At 38.5% G+C, this 24,167-nt stretch overlaps 2 protein-coding genes across 20 annotated transcripts in view; one reads left to right on the top strand and one right to left on the bottom strand.

Moving 5' to 3' along the window:
- DENND4A (DENN domain containing 4A) overlaps positions 1-7,450 on the bottom strand; it is a 156,981-nt gene extending 149,531 nt beyond the window's left edge. For 4 of the 8 annotated variants that reach the window (XR_003001837.1, XM_024735209.1, XM_024735207.1 and 1 more), the window contains exon 1: positions 7,214-7,450. The gene's annotated coding sequence lies outside the window, so the exon portion shown is untranslated. The remainder of the gene's footprint in view (positions 1-7,213) is intronic. The other 4 variants (XM_024735211.1, XM_024735213.1, XM_024735214.1 and 1 more) reach the window with 1 other exon arrangement.
- Positions 7,451-7,523: 73 nt separating this feature from the next.
- Positions 7,524-24,167, top strand: part of LOC112393140 (uncharacterized) — a 64,032-nt gene continuing 47,388 nt past the window's right edge. For 2 of the 12 annotated variants that reach the window (XM_024735222.1, XM_024735221.1), the window contains exons 1-3: positions 7,674-7,946; positions 8,701-8,827; positions 18,281-18,339. In XM_024735222.1, coding sequence (XP_024590990.1) covers positions 8,775-8,827; positions 18,281-18,339 — 112 coding nt within the window. In that variant the 5' untranslated portion in view covers positions 7,674-7,946; positions 8,701-8,774. Of the gene's footprint in view, positions 7,631-7,673; positions 7,947-8,700; positions 8,828-12,747; positions 12,836-18,258; positions 18,340-20,749; positions 20,863-24,167 lie in introns of those variants that run through there. The other 10 variants (XM_024735216.1, XR_003001840.1, XR_003001841.1 and 7 more) reach the window with 10 other exon arrangements.

Below are 24,167 nucleotides of genomic sequence, written 5' to 3'. Positions count from 1 at the left end.
TACACTGAGGTCTAAAAGCAATGATATCCCAACAGCAATGAGCATACTCAGTGCCCAAATCTTGGTTTCTAATATCCTTCTCTAATAAAAGTAACCAGGGATCCTTGAAGAAATGGTTGATTATAGGGCTGGGGCAGGGAATATAAAAGATTAGCCTGGAGCATCTTGTAGTGCCAGAAAGTATGGAAGTGCTCAAAAAAACAAAACAATGGTTTATGTCCTGTTGGTCACAGGAACCAACCTGAAAGAGGTGGAACAACTTGAGCAACAAAATAAGGTAGTATAGGAGTATAACCCAAATTTAGAAATAAATATACGTAAGTCCATATTGATATAAATGATTAAATAAATAAATGGGGGAGAAAAGGAAAATCTCCCTTAAAGAAGAATCCCAAGTAATTTTGTAGATACTCACCCGTCAAGGAGTTAGAGCTTAACTTCCTACCCACTGAATATGGTCTGCACTTAGTAACTTATTTCCAAAACGCAGCATATAGGAAAACTTTACAGTAGAGAAACCTGGCAAACACTACCTCAGCCAGGTGATCAAGGTTAAAAATATCAGTGATAAGTCATATTGATGGTATGTACCCTTGATATGATATAATGAGAACAGCATTTTATCTCTGCAGTCATCCTCCCCAAAACCCATAACCCTAGTCTAACTATGAGAAGAACATCAGACAAACCCAAATTGAAGGACATGCTACAAAATCTCTGACCCATACTCCTCAAAACTGTCAAGGTCATCAAAAACAAGGAAAATCTGAAAAGCTGTCACAGACCAGAGGAGCCAAAGGAAACATAATGACTAAATGTAGTGTGGTATTCTGGATGGAATCCTGGAACTGAAAAAGGACATTAGGTGAAAACTAATGAAATCTGAATAAAGTATGGACTTTAGTTAATAGTAATGTTCCAGTGTTGGTTCCTTAGTTGTGACAAATGTAAAACAGAAGTGTCGGATATTAGCAATAGGGGAAACTGGGTGCAGGGGATGTGGTAACTCCCTGAAACTTTTCTGTAAATGTAAAACTATCCTAAAATTAAAAGTTCATTTAAATAAATTAATAATAATAATAACAATAGCAGGGAAGTTATTGCCTTAACCAGACTGACTTTAGTCCTTTAAGTCGTGTATAGAGGGTTGGACAAAAACAGAAACAGTTAGTACTATGCAAAACAATCTCAACACTGATGAACAATTTATAATACTGTATATGTAAGTGCCTAAAGTCATTTCATATGTGCATATTTTTATTCCTTAGTTGATAAGAACTTTAGGAGCAGAAAACTCTCCTCTAAGCAGGAAGCCACTCAAATTTTAGACTAAAACAAAACTGTGGTACTAATTATTATTAATAAAAATTCCACCTGGTTTTTGAAGTCCACAAAATTGAAGTAGTTTTAGTTAAAATATATCCACAGTACATTACTGAAACATTTTCTCATAGTTTCAGAGGGAGAGAAATATAACTATACATATTTTAAGAAAATACATTGGGAAGTTCACTAATAACAATATACTATAATGTAAAATTCACAATAACTTGGGTCCATAATGGTCACTGTTCAAGAGATTTGTAAACTCCAAAAATAAAAAGAACACTTCACTAACGTTTGTAACTATCTTGAACATATTTAAAAACCAAAAAACCTATTACAAAAAAGTCTAACAGAAAATGTGTAAAGGATATAGGTAAATCACTGAAGAGTTAACCAAAAATGCCCATATAATGCCGCGGAGCAACTAAGCCCGTGTGCCCCAACTACTGAGCCTGTGCTCAAGAGTCCCCAAGCCACAAATACTGAGCCCACGGGCCTAGAGACCGTGCTCCGCAACAAGAGAGGCCACCTCAATAAGAAGACCACGCACCGCAATGAAGAGTAGCCCCCGCTCACTGCAACTAGAGAAAGCCCACGTGCAGCAACAAAGACCCAAAAGCAGCCAAAAAAAAAAAAAAAAAAAAGCCCATACATAAGAAAATATGAAGGGAAATAAAAATAGAACACAAATGAAATGCCATTTCAGATGGCAATCAGATTGGAAAAATCCAAGAGTCTGACAACACCAACTGCTGGTAAAGATACGGAGAAATAGAAATTGTTTGTCAGTATCCTATAAACACCCTGTAAAGGGGAAAAAGCATATACCCTAAGACCCAACAATTTGACAATCAGGTATATGACCTGGAGAAACTCTGGCATGTTGCTTGAGGAGATGCAAGGATTTCATGAGGCACTATTTATAACAGATAAAAATGAAAGCAATCTAAATGCTTATCAATAGAAGAAATGACAAATTGCAATATATTTATTCAATGGAACACTACAAATCAGTAAAAAATGAATGAACTAGATCTATAGTGCCAACAAGAATTGAGGGGAAAAAAAGTAAAATAAAGAAAACAAGTTTCAAAATGTGTATACCATGACATAATCATATTAATAGCTGGTTAAATTTACCAGCACACTTAAAAAAAAAAAAAGTGCCAGGCACAGTTTTAAGCAGCTTATATAAAAAAACTCATTTACTTTTTACAACAACCTTATGTGGCAGACATTTCTATTATCCAGATTTGATAGATGAGGACAATGAGGCACAGAAAAATTTTAAAACATGCCTGAGGTCACAAAACTATTAAGTAACAGAGTCAAGATTCAAACCTAGGGAGTTATGTCTCCAAAGTCCACACTCTTCAAAAGCATCCAAAGCAATGTCATGTACTACTCAAATACATACAATTTATTAAAAGGTAAACTGGAAGGATACACATCAAATTTATCACAACAATTGCCAGGGAGGGGATGTAAGGAGAGAAGGAAAGAGGATGAAATTGGGGAGAACAAAAGGGGCTTTAACTTTATCAGCAATGTTCAAGTAAAATATAAAGTTCTACGCTGCTCTTTTAGAATTCAGTGTGATACCGATGACATATGTGGTTCTTTTATATTAAATGCACATCTCAAGCAAAAATGAAAAAAATGTCAACGTTTTGTATGGTATGTGCATTGTTCACTACTTTTTGTAATTTTCTGTATTTTTTAAACTTTTCAAAAACAAAATGCCTCCTCTGTAAAACAATATTATAACAAAAATAAAAAGAGTGACATCCCTGGTGGCGCAGTGGTTAAGAATCTGCCTGCCAATGCAGGCGACACTAGTTTGAGCCCTGGTCTGGGAAGATCCCACATGCTGCGGAGCAGTTAAGCCCCTGTGCCACAACTACTGCTCCTGCGCTCTAGAGCCCGCAAGCCACAACTACTAAGCCCATGTGCCACAACTACTGAAGCCCACGCACCACAACGAAGAGTAGCCCCTGCTTGCCGCCAACTAGAGAAAGCCCACACAAAGCAATGAAGACCCAACACAGCCAAAAATAAATAAATAAATAATTTTTAAAAAAAATAAAAAAATTTAAGAAATTTCCAATCTCCATATTTCAGGTTTTATTTGGAAATGCAAACAGCTAAACTGTGAGTTTATATATGTATATATACTTTAACATACATATGGAAAATGCATTTTTACAGGGCTCAAAAGAGATATACTAGAAGTATATCAGAAACAGTATCTCTTACTTTACATTTTGATGACTCACTCTTCTCAGGGAAAATGGAAGTATATATAGCACTAGCAAGAAAACTCCCTTGATACCTTTCTACCTCTTTTTTCTGCTGCTTTCTACTTGTTGGTGGTTTTTAAAAGAAGGAAGCAAAAGAAAGTACCAAGAAATTGTCACATACTTTAAAAAATAACAACAGCCATAGATGAACATACATGCAGCCCTTCTGAACTTAAGATTCCCCCACATACAATCAAGTAATGTTCCAAAAATTTATTTGTAAATTGGTTGTCTGGAACTCAGAACATACTTTCCCATAAGTTAAAAGAGGATGTGAGCACCAGGAAAAAGATACTGCCTGAGGTGCTAGGGCATGAGCAGTGGGACAGAAAAAACAGAGTATACAATATGCACTGATGAACCAAGAAGAAAAGAAAGGTTCTCTACCAGAGTTTGAGGTTAGAGACTACATTTCATTCATTCACCTTTGTATACTCAGTGACTAGCAAAGTACCTGGCACCTCATAAACATTCACAAACTGCTGACTGATGAGGTAATGAGGAAAAGACTTAAGTCAAGCAGTCCATCAATAGGTGGCACTGGCAACACAGAACAGTTAGGGTGTAAGACACAAACAGAAAAGAAGTTGGAGAGTAACGATGTGCATTAATAGGAGCATCCACATATGGAAAATTATTACCAGGCTGGTGCTGGTAGCTAGGAGAATGCCTTCACCTGTATTATTGGCTGTTTCCATTATTGTGTATATTGCATAATCACCGTATTTTCAGTTAGTTTGGCTAAAAATGAATCATAAGGTAGTTTCTCTGTTGGGGCGGTGGTTATGTGGGATTTTCAGGATTTTCTCCTCTAACTCTTGAAAATATTTTAATGTCATTTTAGTGATTATTAGAGTAATACTATTCAGAAGACAGAACAAAGTACAAACACTAAAATAGAAGTTACCTATAATCCTATCATCCAGAGATAATGTCTTTTAATATTTTATGTACTTCCTGCCAATCATTTTGCCATATATGTGATATATTGTAAGTAATAACATAGTAATTCCTTATATTCTGATTTTTATCTCAAGATTATATTGTGCTTTCTCATGTTAGTAAATATTTTTTAAAATGACTTTTAATAACTGCATTTACCACATAGATTAACCATCATTAATTTCACTAATCCTCTATTATATGGCATTTTAACTATTACAAATTTTTCACTTTTATAGTAACAACTATATAAATTAATCCTTTCTTATGTATAAAGTTCTACACTATTGTAGAATTCAAAGTGGTAATTATGATACACAGTAATAAATAATAAAGTAATAATAAGTAATAAAGCATGGAGTGTTTGACTTCCCCCAACCCACAAATTCTACTGAGCAATAATCAGTAGGACACTGAACAAACAAACAAGAAAGGAAGAAATTTTATCAAGTTTTCTTCATTCTCTTCTTCTACACCTTGTAGGAAGGAGGAAAAAGTCCTGAAAGGTAAGTCTCTGATATCAGAGAGGACAAGAACAGCAAGCCAATCTTCCTGCTACAGCCACTTCTGTTTTCCACTTAGAATAAGGAGCCATCAATTTAAATAGGAATAAACAAGATTTATAATATATCAAACATCTCTGTTTGTATTGGTGCTTAAATCTAGGTTTTCATAGTAAGTAGACTGCTTAGAAAAATTCTGCAAACAGAAAAGATAATGTAACTAATATATCACTCAGTGAGAACACAGTTTTCTTTTACAATTCCTCCATGATTTTTATTATTTTTTGAATGAATTAGAAAATGTCATGTACTCTATTTCTTCCTTCTTATAGCCTCCCAACTATTCCAAATTTTATTCAAGCTGCCACAAATAGGTCAACAGCTCCAGGAGCTTAAGAATCAATAACTATTTAAGCCAGTGGTAATTCATGTGGAAAAGTTCAGAACAAATCAGCATCAGCTTCCTGGCTCTCTTGCACAATCAGAAAATTTATATCGCTTCACCAATTTTCAAAAGTGTAAATTTGTGTACATAAATTTAAAACTCAGGCCAAATTTTACTTACATTTATTCCCAGTACTGGGCTGCTGTCAAGATCAATTACATTCTTATAAAACCCACAATGAAGTTAAGTCTATGTTTAATCATTCAGAAAAAGAAAATTATGTAACATATAGTATGTACAATAATGACGATGATGATAATATACACTATTCTGGACTCCTACTGAGAGCTGCAGTTCAAAGGGAGAATGTGAAAATGAGGTAGAAGTTACCAAAAATGTTTAATTTTGGCCAAAACAAAACAAAGTTCCCGTAAAAGCGGCCAAATACAATCTTTTGTTTCATTATAAATTCAAACGGGGTTCAAATAGCTCAGAAATTATGTATACTTAGGTTTTCAAAGGCTGAAATCCCAGTATCTACTCTAGACATAAAACTGTACAACTTGCCCCAAGAGTCCTTACTTATTACCCAATCTTAGGTCCCCCGGGGACTACTTTTTACAATAATCTCAAATGTACTACAATAGATTAGTGTAACCTGGGTTACGCTGTTTACAGGTGTCTCCGCCTCCTTCCCCCAAGAGGAGAGAAGAGGTAGACTAGGGCAAGCAGAAAATAGAAAGAGACCATATACACCAAACAACAGCTTGTAATCTTGTAAAATTGCTTCTTTTAAACTTGGACTATTATTTTCATTAACGGATAATATTTTAAAGAATAACATATTCACGTAGTAATACAATTTCTGCCCTCACGGGTCTCTAGCTAGCTGACACGCGTTTTCTCCTCAGATAAATACATGCCTGTTGACTGATGCCTATCCTGCTGCTGCAAACAAAAAATAACTGTCCTATAAGACAAAAACCCTTCTCTAAGGCTCCAGGCGTAACCATACGTTTGAATTAAAAGCACACTGGAACAATAACAAAAATCTTCCAGCACATCTGTCAATTAAAAGTACGATAACGAAACGCTGTCGCTGCGACCCAGTTCTAGGTCACAAGCTTCCCCCCCACCCAAGAAAGCGGTAAACTTCAAAGGGAACAGTGGCTACCAGTAATTGTTTACCCTCTCCCGCCCCCGCCCCCCCAAAAAAGACTGGGAAAAAAACCCAAACTGGACAAGTTGGACGTTTAGCAGGTTCACGCTGGTCGGAGTAGGCTAGGCAGACCTCTGGGAGGAAAATTGGGCCTCTGGGGGCCAGCCAGGATCCAGCTGCCGCCTGTTTAAAACAGCGAGCAGGTGGGATTCCGGGAGGCCACCTCCGTCTTACGTAACGGGCTTGTCAAAATCCCAGCTCCAGGACCTCCCCTTTCACCGCCCCCCCCCCCACCCCCAGCTCCCAACAAGAGCCCCAGGCCAGCCCGGAATAGAAAATCCGGAATGAAAACACAGGAGTCCCCCCAGCATCCGACGCAGAGGCGCGGGTGCTACACTCAGCACCGCCGCGCCATCCGGAGCAGACCCAGCTCTCGGAGGACAGCCAGGCTCCGAGAAATCCCCGGGCGGAGGTCGCGGCCATCCACGCCACATCTCCGAGTCCAGCCGGCCCCACTCCCGTGCCCGCGGCTGACACCGCTCCGGGCAGTGACAGCTCCACATGCCACCGCTGTCCGCGCTGCCGCCCCCACACTCACCTCACCGCTGGCTCCCTCGCGAGCAGCTGGTCGAGCTTGGAGAGCGGTGCCGCGTCCACTCACCAGCGGCGTCGGGACACGAGAGGCTGAATGCCGCGGGGCTCAGAACCCGCTTAGCTCATTCCCAGCCCGGCGCTCCGCCCTGCGCGGCACCCCCGCCCGCCCAGGCCTGCCGTCTCAGTCAGACGGGACTCCCCCTCCCCTCGCGGCCGCCGCTGCCTCCGCCTCCTCTGGTTCCAGCCGCCGCGGCCGCCGCCGCTGCGACCGGCGCCATCTTGACAGTGACGGAGTGGGCGGAGGCGGGGATCGCGGCCTGTGAGCGCCAATAGAGGGCCAGTCCCTTGCCCGAGGGGGCAGGACAGGGACAGGTTGAGGGTCGCGGGGTCCTAGCGCCCGATACTGCTATAGGCGTAGAAGGTGGGCGGAGCTGAGGGGCGTTCTCTCTTGTCGCGCGGTAGAGTTGGGGAAGTGCGCCTTGGTTCCCCTTCGCGTTGGGAGATCCGGACCCCTAGGCGAGCGTGGGCGGCATACACCTTCCCTTCCCCTTTCACTACCCCGAGGGTCAGGGATCCGTCATGGGCCAACTGACTTGTTTCCTCGTTCCTCCCCAGCCGTCCCAGGAGTCCTGACATTGGCTAGCCAGAGCTCGTCGCGTCTGCCTGAAAGGCCGCTCCTCTACCAAGAGCGCTCAGATTCCCCAAGAAACCCCCTGAGGGGTTAGCAACCACCTCTAGTAAGTTTCGGTCCCAAGACACTGAAGGTCAGGTAAAATGGGGAATTCAGGAGGGTTCTCTGCAAAGTACGTTGATAAAACACCTATTGTTGACTGAAGGGGTGTAGATTACATTGGATTAATGGGATATGGCCTACTTACACCTGGCTGTGGTTCCACCATCAGTGGCTGTTGGCAAGTTGCCTCTGAAAAATGAGGATAATAAAGGCTGATTACTGCTACAGGGTTGCTTTGAAGGTTAAATGCTGTAGTATATGTGAAGTGCTTAGCATAGTACCTGAAAGTACTCAGTGAATGTTAGATATTATTACATGGACAAATGAAGGAAGAAATAGGACCCTAAAAGGTTTCAAGTCAACTCTCCTAAATTGTGCAGAATAGGCTTTAATCCCTTGTACTAACCAGGTTTACAGCTCTATTTCCTATCTCCACTTCTTTCATTGTATTCAGTCAGTCAGTCAACAAACATTCACCGAAACTCAAACAGACACTGAGGGGACACACTGGTGAGGGAAACAGAAAAGGTCTGCCTTCATGGAGCTGACAGTCTAGTGGGAAAAAGAGGGACAAAAGTACTTCATCACATTTTGAAGGAAACATGCTATAAATGTTATGAACAGAAATCTGGGAGAGCAAATACCAGGATAGCTTAAAAAAAACCAGAGTGGTCAAGAAAGGCCCATCTGAGGGATGAGAAGGAGCCAGTAGAGAAAGGAACCAGCCAGTAGAGAAATGCCCTGGGGAATTGTTTAAGGCAGAGGAAACAGCTGTGCAAAGGACCTGTGGTAAAAGGGAACTTGGCTGTTGGAACTAAGTGCTGGAGAATCCATGGTGCTGGGGAATCCATGGTGCAAGGAGGATCCTACCCTGAGAATGGAGAGGTGAGTGTGTAAGCAAGTGAGGGCCCATTCCCCCAGGCCCTAAGAAGACATAAAAACAAGATTGGGTTTTATTGTAATTGCTGCTGAAAGCTATTGAAGAGTAAGGGATGCCTGTTAGAGCAGGGAATTGGGAACAGTGATGTTTGGGGTATGACATCATATCTATATTTCAGGCAATATATGGGCCAAAGAACTGGATTAACGGTAAAACAAAACAAAACAAACCTGGAGTTGAGCCTCTTCAACACTAAATTGTTCAAATTATATGTTCTGATCTTCAATTTCCTTATTGATAAAAAAAAGTGAGCATCGCATAAGACTATACAGAAAAATGCTACTTTCACTGAAAATTATTAAATAATGTAATTTCTTACTAAATGTTTTGTATGTCATGTACAGTTGCCTAATCAGTGCTATTTGATAAGTACATTTACTGGTTTATTTAACTGATTACAAGTAGTAATCCAAATCGGTGATTTTCTTACTCATTTTTGCACAGAGTGCTACTAAAGAAAAGAATATGAACTGTTATAAATGTGTAGTTTACTGATGCTGTAGTTCCAAATGTGTTAACTGCTTAGCTCTGCACTTTCTCATGAAGTTTGATATCAAGCCATGAATTTTTAAAAAACATTTTCATTGTGGTAAAATATACAAAACATAATATTTACCATTTTAACTATTTTCAAGTGTACAGTTCAGTGGCATTAAGTACATTGTTGTGTAACCATCACTACTGCCCATTTCTAGAACTTTTTCATCATCCCAAACTGAAACTCTGGACCCAGTAAATTATAACTCCTATTCTACTTTCTAAGTCATGTATCTTTTTTTTCTTAACATCTTTATTGGAGTATACTTGCTTTACAATGGTGTGTTAGTTTCTGCCGTATAACAAAGTGAATCAGCTATACGTATACATATATCCCCATATCTAAGACATGTGTCTTTGAAAGGTATCTGGTGAGTTCCCCCCAACACCCAAAAAAACCACAAAATGGCAGTGGCCTTGGTGATCAGTAGGATTGTTTGCTCCCATTGAAGGGTTTAATGGACCATATAAGTTTATTATGATGATTATTTTTCTTTGGCCTCGCCCCACGACTTGTGGGATCTTAATTTCCCAACCAGGGATTGAACCCTGGCCCATGGCAGTGAAAGTGCCAAGTCTTAAACACTGGACCACGGGGGAATTCCCCCATGTAAGTTTAGAAACCACCACCCAATAAATAAGAGGAAGAAATAAGTGTAAGTTTTTAGCTCAGATGGCTAACACATCATACTACTAATGAGGAATACTAATATAGGATCAGTTAATTTTTAGCACTGAAAAACTGTTCCGTGACCGTAAAATGTGCTCTGTAGTCTTGTAAATGTGTGCTCCAAGATGACCCAAACAACCTGCCCCTCTATGTATAACTACTCTAAATGCGTATATTTTTAATGCTGTTAATTTTCATTAAAAAATAAGTGATTCCAGCTCTGGGTAAATTTAATTTTAAGAAGTACTCTTCTGTGAAGAATGGATTAGAAAAGGGCAAGAGAGGAGGAAGCCTATTTTTGCCACATTTCAGATAACCCAGCATTCCATAAAGTTATAAAGTTCAAAAGATCAAGATCTTGGCCTGAAAATACTGAGTCGACCACTTTTTTTGTATTTTTAAGCACATCCTACATGCAGCATTTTAACTCCACTAAACAAAAAGTTAAATCTATTTTCCAGGCCAGACCCTTCCTCCCTGCTGCCCATTATCATTCACAGTGTTCTTATCCCCAAAGTGAGGATATGGCTGTAGGCCAATCAGTGATTACAAGCAAGAGGTTATAGCATAAATGCTCAAGAGGGAACTTTTGGGGATGATGAATATCAAGATTACTATCCAGATTGTAGTGATGGTTTCACAGATGTGTACATACATCAAGCTTATCAAGTTGCACACTTTAAACGTGTAGTCCAGTGTATGTCAATTATTTCGCAATAAAGCTGTAAAAAAAAATTAGAAGTCCAATTGGGAACCTCCCATTCTTTCCCCATTGGACACAGATTTAGCCTTTTATTGGGTTTAATTGTTGTGAGATCTATTGGGTCAGTTCCTCTTCGAGGAGTAGCTTGGTGTATCAAACATTTGACTAGCAACAAAAAGCACTCTTTTAACTGGCAAACGAACTCACATATTTTCATGTACATTACAGAATACCAATTAAAATACTATAGACATATAATTGCAAGCATAGTTTACAGAATGGAATTCTAAAAAGTTTCAAAAGTTGAAAAGTTTTGAAGTGTTTTTTTTCTTAATCAAAGATAATACTTTCTGAAAGAACATACTAAAAAGCAGTAGAAAAACAATAAGCAGTATTTGACTGCATATTCAGGAAATGCTTCTAAGTACCTCACCGCCCTTAACAGTCATATAAGGAGTCCTTTCAGCATATGTCACTATAGTCACAGTTAAACAAACTTGAACGCTAAATGTGATTTGGTCAAGGGAGTCTAACAATGCGGTCATGGCCAGATGGAAAAGTGTGGCCTAGAAATTTGGGCCCCATGCCATTTCTGAAATTATGTCATCTCTTACACCTGGAACTCTATCTGGCTATTTCTTAGAAATTAGTTTTAAATGCTGTGGTTTGAACAATGCATGAAGGAAAACTATGAAACCAGTAACAGTTTAAAGCACTGGGAGCTCAAGCTGTTGTACCACCTAATCCTCTCCACCTGTTAAATCTATTCAGCTTAATTGCTAGACCAGAAGTTTTTTATGTCTTTAAAGTTACCCATGTCTTGGGAAGAGTATTCTATAAAGCTGTTCTTGATATCTATCCCTTGTGGCTTCCTTATGGGTAAGAAAGCCTTCCACTAGGAATTTATGGTCTTTTAGAAAATCTTTGGATGTGTCCCAAAGCAGAACACACAGTACCAAATTCTATTCATTGTGAGAAAGTGTTAGAATGACATTCCAGTATATTTAATCTACAAACTAAAATTTATTGGCAATGTTGTCAGATTATCATTTTATTTCTTATAAACACAAACCTGATGACATACTTTTCGAAGAGAAATTATCTGAACAACTTGCAAAAATAATAGTGAGAAATGTCATGTTACAAATAACAAATTCAAAACCTGACACTTGAGAGGAGTGTCCAGGGACAGGAGGGCTGCAGCAGTCTGAGCCACTGTTCTCTCTACCCTCTTGGTGGCTGAGGAGTCATATCTTTGAGTCAGCACTTTTTCACAAATTGGAAAATTATCACTTCTCACCATCTTCCTCAAGTTAATGCTTTTACCTCTCTCAACAATTCCTTCTAAATTCAACTTTTAGTTTTTAAATGATCTGCAAAAGAAAGTTATTTTTCTATAGAGTATCTTAGCTATCATTGTCCACAGTCAAGTATTTTCAGAACGTTTAACAAATTCACTTCTGTCAGCATTTAAACACAAAGCACTATGCAGGACACAGAAGGAAACGAAGGTAGATAAGCGCATATTAGAGGCACAAAGTATGTTCCCAGGCCATGTAACTTTAATAAAAATCAAACTATGAGAAGTTCTGCACTAAAAGTTTAAACTCATTGCTCTTGGAGCTTAGGGAAGTTGAGTGATTAATTCTGAGTATGGGGATTGAAGGTGTTGAATAGATGACATTTGAACCAATCCAGAGAGAACTTAGACTTTCTATGCCTTAGACTTTGATGCCCATGTGAGGGCATCATTGTTTGGGATGTGAGGGTGGGAGTGATACAAAATAGGAAAAGCTTTTGTTTTTTCTCTGAATCTTTATAACAGATGTATTAGAATTGTTCTCAACAAATGAAAGAAATGCTCAAAAATTGTTCCAGCACTTTGACTCTCTTTGGGAGTAGCCAAAGGTTCAAATAATTTGGAAGGATGATTGGATATCTGTGCTGACTTACAGGAAATATGAGTCAGCTCTTCTCACGTACTCAGCACTGTTGTTACAGCTAGGATATTTCGGAAACACGAAGCTGAACAAATCAGACACTGTAAGTCTTTTCTTTTTATTGATTGGCCCAGGCATGTATCCTGCAAGGGTAGAGAACAGGGATGACTTTCTCTTTTTTTCTAACGTCTTTATTGGAGTATAATTGCTTTACAATGGTGTGTTAGTTTCTGCTTTATAACAAAGTGAGTCAGCTATACATATACACATATCCCCATGCCCTTCTTATTGTCAAGGCTTAAGGAACCCTGCCAGCAAGGGGAGACCCTGCAATTGTATTTCTGTTTTCTTTATAATCCCTCGGACTAGGAGACAAACACATCTTTAGTCTGCACGTCTCTTCTACGCTTCAGGATTGTATATTCAATTGCCTCCAGACATCTCACTCCCAAGTGCGCCTGAAACTCAACATTTTCAAAGGTAAACTCACTATTTGACCCCAAACCTGTTTCTCCTATATTCTCTAATTTTTTGAATAGTATTTACTATGCAGTAGTCACAGAAGTCAACACCTGTGAGTAATCAACTCATCTTTTTTCTGCTTATTCCTTAACAATCATCAAAACCAGTTGATAACCACCTCCTTAACATCAAGCATATCCCTCCTCACCTCTCTATCTCCATTCCTACTGACCCAGTTCAAACCCACATCTAGGAGATTGGATTCCCAATCTCCTGTCTTTTCTTCTTTATCCATCCCTCCCTTTGTTGCCAGGCTGATCTTTCTAAAGAAGAAATATCATTTGTTCCAGAGGTAGTTTGAGGTTGCTAGCTTCCTCTTTTCCTTTCTTTCTATTCTTGGTGGAAAAGTTCATCAGTGTCCAGTCTTGATGTTACCTAAGAGAAACAGGGCATTAGGGCCTATTCCTTGTTCTCCCTGTCCCCTCTCCAGTATGTTGAAGACAGCCTCTCATATGGAACACTTTCAGACTCATGACAGGAGGCTCTTAATGGAGAGAAAGCATTTAAGCCTCTACTGTCCATAAGCACACGTGTGCATACAGACAAAGAGATGGATTGGTTAGTTATATCAAGATAGTTGTATTAAGGGCAAAGTTAATCCAGAAGGGAAAAACTCTCGCAACTAGTTTATTCAGGATTTGGAGAATAATAGACTTTTAGTGATAAAGATTTAAATTAGAAACAAAGATCTCCAGAACCACTCCTAAGATCTCCAGAACCACTCCTAGGCCCTTTAATGTCAATATCACTTAACTATCTCCTAGAAACAGATATCCTTCCTCTACATTCTTGGCTAATAAGCCTGCAAGTTTTCATATTTGATTGTAACTATCTTAACCACATTTGAAATTTAATAAACATCAGCTTATTAATTTAATAGAATTTAGATGTTGTAATAGTAACTTGCAGTGTTTTAAATTATGCTGAAAGGGAAGCAGAAAGAAGTTGAGATGAGGCTCTCTTTTATTTGAATGCATTAGAACTGAAGTGGAAGAAAGGCTTTTAGAGAAGGCACAATAGTACTGGCAAACTCCTGCCAGCATGTGCAATGCTGTCTGGAAGGTAGTGAATCGTAGTGGAGAAAGCAGAGCCATAGAATCCTCGATGTCAGGCTGAGGAGAATATGTAACAGTACCGCTCATCTTTAACCAATTCTGTGCTAAAAAGGAATGGGGAATTAATGTAGTTATAAAAAAAGTTAAGACATATTCTTCCATTTCAGATTTTCCTGGTGATCACACAGCACGAGGCTCTGTTTGCCACAAGTACTGTAATACTAGAGGTAATAAAGATGGTTGTCAGTTGCAAAGGAGAATCTCAAGGGTGGAGTTCAGGTAACAGTGTAGGGCAGCTGGATAAGGGTAGGACTAAATGGGTTGGATTATAGAGCGATTGAGGTGGCTCAGGCAATTAGAAGTGGGTTTAGGGCTTCCCTGGTGGCGCAGTGGTTGAGAGTCCGCCTGCCGATGCAGGGGACACGGGTTCGTGCCCCGGTCCGGGAAGATCCCACATGCCGCGGAGCGGCTGGGCCCGTGAGCCATGGCCGCTGAGCCTGCGCGTCCGGAGCCTGTGCTCCGCAACGGGAGAGGCCACAACAGTGAGAGGCCCACGTACCACAAAAAAAAAAAAAAAAAAAAAGAAGTGGGTTTAAAATATATCATCTGACCCATGTCGTGATGGCTTTATGAGAATGATGTTTTCATAAATTGACTTCATGTTTCTATAACCCAGAACATAGGATTTTTTTGTTTGTTTGTGTTGTTTTTGTTTTTTGCGGTACGAGGGCCTCTCACTGTTGTGGCCTCTCCCGTTGCGGAGCACAGGCTCCGGACGCGCAGGCTCAGCGGCCATGGCTCACGGGCCCAGCCGCTCCGCGGCATGTGGGATCCTCCCAGACCGGGGCACGAACCCGTGTCCCCTGCATCGGCAGGCGGACTCTCAACCACTGCGCTACCAGGGAAGCCCCAGAACATAGGATTTTTGAGCAGGAACCTTAGAGGTCATCTAGTGACCATTTCATTTTCCAAAAAGTGAACATTTGCCTACTTGTGATTTGTCCAAGGTCATATACATCCAATAGTGGGAGGAGAGCGAGGACTAGAATCCATATCCCCAGATTCCAAGTACTTTGCTTTCTCTATTACATAAATATTAAATCAGTTCTAAGAGCTCAGTGTTCCAAACTCCCCATAAAGTAAGCAGTATGCTTAGGAAAATTATTGGAGATGAAGAAACTGAGGCTCAGAAAGGTGGAGTAAATTTACCAAATCCCATGGCTGGACTAGACCAAAGCCCAGGCCTCACAATCCCTGGGTCAATAGGCTTCTACTAAACCATATTGCTTCAGAGTTTAAAAAAAGTGAAATCTTGAATGCCATGGACCTAGGCATAGAATTCACTCTTTCAACCTACAGGTATTTTACTTTGTGCTGTTACCTGCTAGGCGCCCTGCTAGGTGCCATAAAAAAGATTACAAGACTAAGAGATTTATTTTGCAAGACTAGATTTCTATTTTGCAAGACTAAAAATTGAACGTTACCTAATTATCAGGGAAGTGCACATGCTTTTTGGTGGTTGATAAGCTAGCAGGAAGTAAGTCTTAATATTCTACAGCATTAGAAATGTTTTCACTTTCACCAAAGGATTGGTTTCAAAGTCTCTACTGTGTTACTCTGTATTGTATTTTTGTATTAAAAAATCTGACAAGGACTTCCCTGGTGGCACAGTGGTTAAGAATCCGCCTGCCAGTGCAGGGGACACGGGTTAGAGCCCTGGTCCGGGAAGATCCCACATGCCGCGGAGCAACTAAGCCCGTATGCCACAACTACTGAGCCTGTGCTCTAGAGCCTGCGAGCCACAACTACTGAGCCCACGTGCCACAACTACTGAAGGCCGCACGCCTGGAGCCTGTGCTCCGAAACAAAGAGAAACCACCACAGTGAGAAGCCCGCGCACCACAATGAAGAGTAGCCCCCGCTCGCTGAAACTAGAGAAAGCCCGCGCGCAGCAACGAAGACCCAATGCAGCCAAAAATAAATAAATAAATATATTTAAAAAAAAAAAAATCTGACAATACCAAGGGTTATCGAGGCTGTAGGAAAAGTGCAGCTCTCATGCTCTGCTGGTGGGAATGTCAAATGGCCTAACCCCTTTGGAAAGCAGTTTGACAATATTTAGTAAAATTTAAAATGCACATACCCTACAATCCAGCTTCTTTTTCTGGGTATATACTCTAAAGCAGTTTTTTTCAAACTATGATTCATGATCCATTAGTGGATTGTGAAATCAATTTAAGGGTTACAATGAACATTTTTTTTACAGATGAAATAGAACAGAAATATCAGGGTAAGGATTGTTTTGTGAATTTTTGTGCACCACCTAGATTCTCCCTCTCCAGGACTGAAACATTAATTTCAGCTGCTAGGAGTGTTGGCAGCCAACAGCTTGTAGCTGAGTCTCTCTCCAGGAAGAGAGCTACTTGCCCAAGGTCACACCTTCTTCCTGGGTGCAGCTGTATTCACTAACTGATCTATGCAGGTGTATAAAGGCCTGATCCCCTTGCCCTAATTCAAAATTACTCTGAATAATCACTGTAGCCAGTGCAGGATCAGCTGAGGCCTTTGTTGTCACTTCATTAGAGCGCAAAACTACCTCTGCCCACATTCCTGCTTCTTTACTCCCCAACAGGTGCTGATACCAGGACACTCCCTCATAAACGTCTTGTACACAAATTTCTGTCTCAGATCTACTTCCCAAGCAACTCAGCTTGTGATGATATATGCATATATGCATGTACAGGATCTTAATGTAAAATTATTTCTCACCATGCATATTGGCCGTAAAAGCTTAAAAACTCCTGCACCTAGGGAAATTCTTGTACATATGCACCAGGAGATACTATGAGGATGTTCGTTGGGGTATTATTCATATTAATGATGACAAAAACTAAATGTCCATAGTCATGCAATGGAATATTGTACAATAATTAAAATTAGTGAAATCTCAGATGTGGAAAACAAACCTATGGTTACCAGGGAGGAAGGGATAAATTGGGAGATTGGGATTGACATATACATACTACTATATATAAAATAGATAACTAATAAAGACCCACTGTATAGCACAGGAAGCTCTACTCAATACTCTGTAATGACATATATGGAAAAAGAGTGTAAAAAAAGAGTATAACTGATTCATTTTGCTGTACAGCAGAAACTAGCACAATGTCGTAAATCAACTATACTACAATAAAAAAATTTTTTTTAAATAGTCAATCTAAGAAAAAAAATTAGTGAAATCTACTGACATCTATCAACAAGGACAAATCTCTAAAATAAGGGGTACTTACCAACTTTAGGATAGTGCCTACCTCTGGAGAAGGAGTATGGGAAATGAGATGAAATTGGGACTTCAACTGGGGCATTGTATTGTTTTTTAAAGAAGCGTCTAAACAAATATGTAAAATGATAGTATTTATTAAATTTATGTGAGTACTTGTGTTTTTTTCAGTTTTCTGAATGTTTAAAATATTTTAAAATTGAATTTTGTTCAATGAATTAATACTGCAGAAAATCTACATTTATAAAAAAACATTTTAACTTTTATTATCAGGAAGTAACGAAAGGACAGCTAACAAGGTCACTTCCTCTTACACAAGAAATTTGGTCAAAATTTAATGGCTCATGGAGTCCAGATATTCCAGTTATAACTGTTTGGCTGGTTTATTGTACATCATTTATGTTTTTCCCCTATTTTCATGACTACTAAGTTCCATGTAATAAAACAATACTGGAATCTTTTAGCAGTTCATCAATATGTGTGTTGTACTCTGTGAAGCCAAAAGAGGGTATTAAAAAAAAATAAGCAGGGATATTTAGTTGACTATATAAATAAGATCATTCTGGTTTAACAGTAGCTTCACATTAGTGGTGATATGTTTAAAGGAGAGAGGATGAGAAAGGACAATAGTAATATTATTACCATTACATTCCTGTGTCTTCACAGCATCACCTTTTGTATCATATAGGGCACCTAGAGGGCAAATGAAACTGGCCAAGTTGCATCAGAAGGAGGAATTCAGTAAAGGTTAGTGTTACTATCCAAAAGCATATATAACAGATCTAAGGAAGAAACAAAAAAAAGTAAGCAGAATAAAAGTGTGGTCAGTAGTGAAACTATAAATTAGGGTAACAAGGGGTTGTGGCTTTGGGAGTCTCTGCTGGATTGTTTACTTGACCCTTCATTTTACTTACTTAGGTTTTTTTTTCTTTTTCCATAGAACATGTGCAAAATTCAACACTTTGCCTATGGAGATTTAATATGATTTACAAAATCTAATACAGAAGCTTTATTAATACTCAACTAATGCATATATTTAAGGAAAAGCAAAATTTTAGAGTATTAGTAAGTCCTATGTATAAAAGCAATCAGTTTAAAGCAATCTTCATACCTTGATATGAGAACACAGTGAGTCTATTGATAAGGAACTACAGTAATGCAAAATAACTCTAAGTGATGATACGTAGGGGTTTCCAAAGCAACAAGGAAGTTGAAACAAGCACATCTGGAGGTTAGAGTCTATTAGAAATAGTTGCTGATGAAAGTTTGGGGAAGAATTACTAATGCCCACCTCAGTCCTCAGAACTGAGAATTCCAAAGAATTTGAGTAACTGGACCTGAAGCCAATTTGGATACATAAGAATATCACCTAGACTGGACACATCTATGCTGCTAACTAAAGTGGGTCAGAAAATATCTTCCAAAATAATTTGTTCTTGTCACTATTACTGCTTTGAATTGTGAGAAAAAGATTTATAGCTTGAGTAAGTGCACTGTTTGTGAAACAAGGTTTGTTCCAGATGTTAAACAAGTGTAGAGTGAGATCTGTCTACTAGATCTGGAACTAGAATAGGAAAGAAACTTGCAATGTATGTTTTCTTTGTGAAAAAACTGTGCCTTTGGACCATGGTTATTAGCTTATAGCTCCAGGGAAGCTTCATATTCAGGGCCTTAGAAACCTCACTCAATGTTTTTCTTTTTGACCTAGTTAAATTTCTTGGAATAGGAAGTTATGATGCTAATTTTTTCAGAACTGTGCAGATGCCTCCGAGAAACTTTTGTAAAGTCCTTCAAAAACTGTAACTTTAGTATAATCTATAAAAATTTTGAAATACCATATTGATACCTGAAACTAATATAGTACTGTAAATCAACTATATCTCAATACAAAACTTTTTTAATTAAAAAAATTTGTCAATTTTGAGGGAACAGGGAAAGGAATTCTTGTGCAGGATGAAGACTAGAGTAGAAGACCTGGAAGGACTGTCTATTTGTTTGGTCTTATTCACAACTGAGAAGCTATTAAAATATTAGCCAAAAATAAATAAATAAATAAATTTAATAAAATATTAGCAAATCCTAGTCCAGATTTGGGGACAGAGCGGGAAACCCCTGACCTTTTATTTTCAATTAACCATCTCCCTTCCATTCCAAGTACAACCCAAACTACAGCTTAGTCATTCTCTCCTTCTGAGCATGTTATGAGCAAGGCTATAATTATTTGAAGGACTTCTCAGATCTTTCATCATTCATGTTGTGAATATATGTTGTCCCAGTTCTTCATTACATGGCTTATAACAACCTATGTATTTTGGCAGAATAATTGTTATTTATCATCATTATTAAAAACATTCAGACATCTCTACATATCTACACAGGTAGGGAATTACAAAAGAAATTCCACAGACATATTTTCTTTCTTCCATCAACCAAAAATAACCTCAACACAATTATTTTATTTATTTATTTTTATTTTTTATTTTTTCAGCCGAGCGGCACGGCATGCAGGATCTTAGTTCCCTGACCAGAGATGCAGCCCACGCCCCCTGCAGTAGAAGCGCAGAGTCTTAACTACTGGACCGCCCAGGAAGTCCCAGACAGTTATTTTATATGATAAATTTTTGGTCTTCCACTTTTATTGCTAAACCCCATCTCACACCCTGAAACCTCAAAAGGAATCACATAAGACTACATACCTTATGGGTACTTAATAAATGATGATCAACTGTTGTTATTGCATTGGTCTTCGTAATTCTCATAAAGATGACAGTCATTTATTTAGACCATCATTTGTCCTTAATCCAGTTTTGTGCTAAACTTGAGAGTCTCTGCAGAAGCCGCCTTAATCTTTAGTGAAAACAGGGCTCATTCAGGGTAGAAGCTCAGAGAATTTAGAATTTTTTGCTTTAAAAATCAGTTAACGGGGACTTCCCTGGTGGTCCAGTGGTTAAGACTCTGCACTTCCACTGCAGGGGGCACAGGTTCGATCCCTGGTCGTGGAGCTAAGATCCCCACATTGCTGCGCGGTGTGGCGGTGGGGGAATGGGGGTGTGTGAAATCAGTTACCTACTTTAAGACCTTCACATGAAAAGTTACATGGAGTATTCTTTCCCATGATCTTTCTTTTTTTTTTCCTGTCCTCTTTGGTTTACAACAGACACAGCTATGTTACAACCACACGGGCAAAGTTTTGCAACAGAATGGCCTTTAAATAGAATGCTGCCCAGTTGAAAACTTAGGCAATCATAATGGAATAAGTGAAACAAATCGGTGAGTGCTAGGCTTCATGTGTTTCTTATAAGGAAAGCTATCACCTTTCTGGGAGAATGTTATTCTTTAACTGACCTTGTGCCTTGTCTGTATCAAAGAGTTCTCAGTTGCTGTAACATACAGTCATAGTGCTGTAACTAAGAAACAACCCTATTATCTACAAGTGCTGCTTTAGTCAGTAAAATACAGCTTCTGAAAATAAGTAAGTACTACTACTTGATCACTACCATAGTGTTTCTCATTTGTCTTTAAAATGGTAAAAATTACTGAGGGCACATAAACCCTTTAAAAAATTTACTGTAAATGTCTACATACTTGAGCTGCATCAGCAAGTGAATTAAACAGCTGCAGTAGTACTCTGAAACCAAAGCTTGTTTCTCAAAAATGTGTTAATCTCTTTTTGTTTTTTTGTTTTGTTTTGTTTTGGGTTTTTTTTTTGCAAGAGACCTCATTACTCTGGCCCCAGATGACTTGCTTGAGTTTCAGAGTTTTGTTTTTTTCAATTTTGATTCTGATATGAAATTGAAATGATAAATAAGCAACATATGGGCCACTCTGATAGACTGAAAATTCTCCTTAGGCTGCATGTGGCTCATGATAACCGTATAATATGCTGTCATGCTGCCATTAGAACTGCTGATCTGACTCTCTCAAAATGTTTTGTAAACATGGGGTATCCATTCAAAGCCAGCCTAATGAGAGTAATTCTTCCACATTTTTCTCCACTTCTAACATATAAGATCATTTTTCATGTGGAAACTTGAAGTTAAAAAAAACTTTTTCAGTAGCTGTGGGTAAATCGTCAGGGTTCTTATAAATGTCACAAGCCAGGGGCAAACAGTTCAGTAATATGGTTTTCCTAACCACACAAAAGTATGTTCAGCCAGTTAATGGTGTCATGATCTACCTAATGGCTTTAATTGTATGACTGGGAGCACTATGTTATGATAATTAGGTGATAGCAAAGTCTCAGAAAAAGCATGATTCCAGAGCAATATAAGATGCCAGTTTCCTTTGGTCCTTTTATTTATTTATTTTCCTGTAGAAGTTTCTTGGGTTAATAACTGGTTCGAATAACTTACTTTAGTTGACCTTGGGGTTGGTTGAATTGCTCTAAGAATCAGGATTTTTATTAAGTAGTTTAATAGAAACTCATACACTATATAAGCTGTTATCAGCACACTTAAATCCCTCCTTATGTAGCACTTGAACCTGTGAGATGTTGCATGAAATTGTCTTCTCTTAATCTGTTTCGTAATTAATTAGTGAAAAGTCGTTGTTCACCTGTGTAGCAGAACGAAAACGATGGCTTAATTTTGACCTGAAAAATGAAGAATTTCTTAGATTTGTGGCAGTGCCTACATGGCACAACAAAAAGTGGAGATTTGGTATGCACTCAGTTCCAGTTATTTTGAGAAATGGGGAAAACTAGTTGGGACAGCATGGTATAAATTATTTAGTTTGGGTTAGACTCTTTGCATTAAAAAAAATATATATATATATCATTGCTCAAAGCATGTGGCAACATGTTCCATGTTGCTGATGATTCCTGTCAGAAAAAGAAAGCAAGGGAAGAGCTATTATAGTCTTCAGCAAGAGTAAGCAAGCATATTTCTCTTACATGCATTACAAAGCAAATGTAGTCATTTAATTTGCATGGAAGAATAAACCATCACTATGATTTCCATATTGCTTCTCATGGATTGAGGGAAAATTTTATTTGTAACTTTATCTTCATTTCAAAGTCCATTGATATAAAGGAGCTGGAATTCAACTCTTTTAGAAGTTAACTATGATTCTTTAGCTAAAAGTTTCTTGGCTTGGCCTTAGATTTATGGTTCAGATTATTCTTGGGCTGCTGGCTTGGTTCAGAAAACCAAGCACCCTGTACAACTCTGAATTAGAAATCTCAAAAAAAAATTCCTACCTTCTTAATTATACTGTATTTTATAAGAAGATTACTCGTTCTAAAATTAGCCCTCTGATGATGGCAAAACAGCTGGATGCAAAGTGAAAAATTCAAGGACTCATCTTGCAGTTTCAGACATACAATTTCAACCACCGGTTTGATCTTAACTTCCATATGTTTTGCAGTTGTATAAAATACACAAAACTATGGTACATTATATTTATTTAAGTCTGGTGTGTATTGGTGTTTATTTCCTGCTATATGTTAGCAATCTAAAAATAGAAATACTGTTCACTTTTTAATAAGGTTTTGTACATAATCTTACAAGGGTTTTCAGAATGAGAACTAAACTTGCTTTTTCATGAGCAAAGTTTGCCCTTGGCCAACAGAGGCTGTCAGAGACCCTGTTAAAGTTTTACTCAATCTGACAATCTTTGTCTTAAAAAAAAAAAGTTATTTAACATACAGTAAAAATAAGTTTTGGCTAATGCATAGTGTTAGAACTACCACTACAATCAAGATACAGAATGTAACCCCCCAAAATTCCCTTGTGCTACCCTGATGTGATCAGAGCTTCACCCCACTCTTAACCCTAGGCAACCACTAATCTGTTCTCTGTTCCTATAGTTTTACCTTTTCAAGAATGTCATATAAATGGAATCATATAATATGTACTCTTTTGAGTCTGACTTCTTTCGCTAAGCAAAATGCTTTTGAGATTCATCCATGTTCTTGTGTGTGTCAAGAGTTTATTCCCTTTTTATTGCTGAAGAGTGTTCCATTTTATGGAAGTACTTCAGTTTATCCATTCCCCAGTTGATGGATATCTGGACTGTTTCTAATTTTTGGTTACTACATGTGAAGCTACTGTAAACATCTGTGTTTAGGTTTTTGAATGAACATAAGCTTCAATTTCACTCTGGTAAATACCAGGGAGTGATATTGCTGCCTTTGTGGTAATTCTATATTTAGCTTTATAAAGAACTGCCAAATTGTTTTCTAGAGTGGCTGTGCCATTGTGCATTGGCCTGCAACAATGTCTGAGAATGCATGAAAGAATTCAGTTGCTCCCTGTTCTCACCAGCTCTTGGTATTATCAGATTGTTTCATTTTAATTATTCTAACAGGTGTTTGGAAGTATCTCATTAGGGTTTTAATTTATATTTCCCTAGTGACAAATGATTTTGAACAGCTTTTCATTGCTTATTTGCCATCCATGCCTCTTCTTTGGTGAAGTAAATATTTTTATTGGGCTTGTTTATTTTTTCTTCTTATTGAATGTTGAGAGTTCTTTATATATTCTAGACACACGCCATTTGTCAGATATGTGATTTGCAAATATTTTCTTCCTGTATATGACTCATCTTTTCATTCTCTCAATTGTGTCTTTTCATTC

Source organism: Neophocaena asiaeorientalis, unplaced genomic scaffold (assembly GCF_003031525.2).
Source record: "Neophocaena asiaeorientalis asiaeorientalis breed wild unplaced genomic scaffold, Neophocaena_asiaeorientalis_V1.1 scaffold264, whole genome shotgun sequence".
Taxonomy (NCBI): Eukaryota; Metazoa; Chordata; class Mammalia; order Artiodactyla; family Phocoenidae; genus Neophocaena; species Neophocaena asiaeorientalis.
The sequence above is the reverse complement of the archived record's forward strand: the minus strand, read 5'-3'. Positions and strand labels throughout refer to the sequence as shown.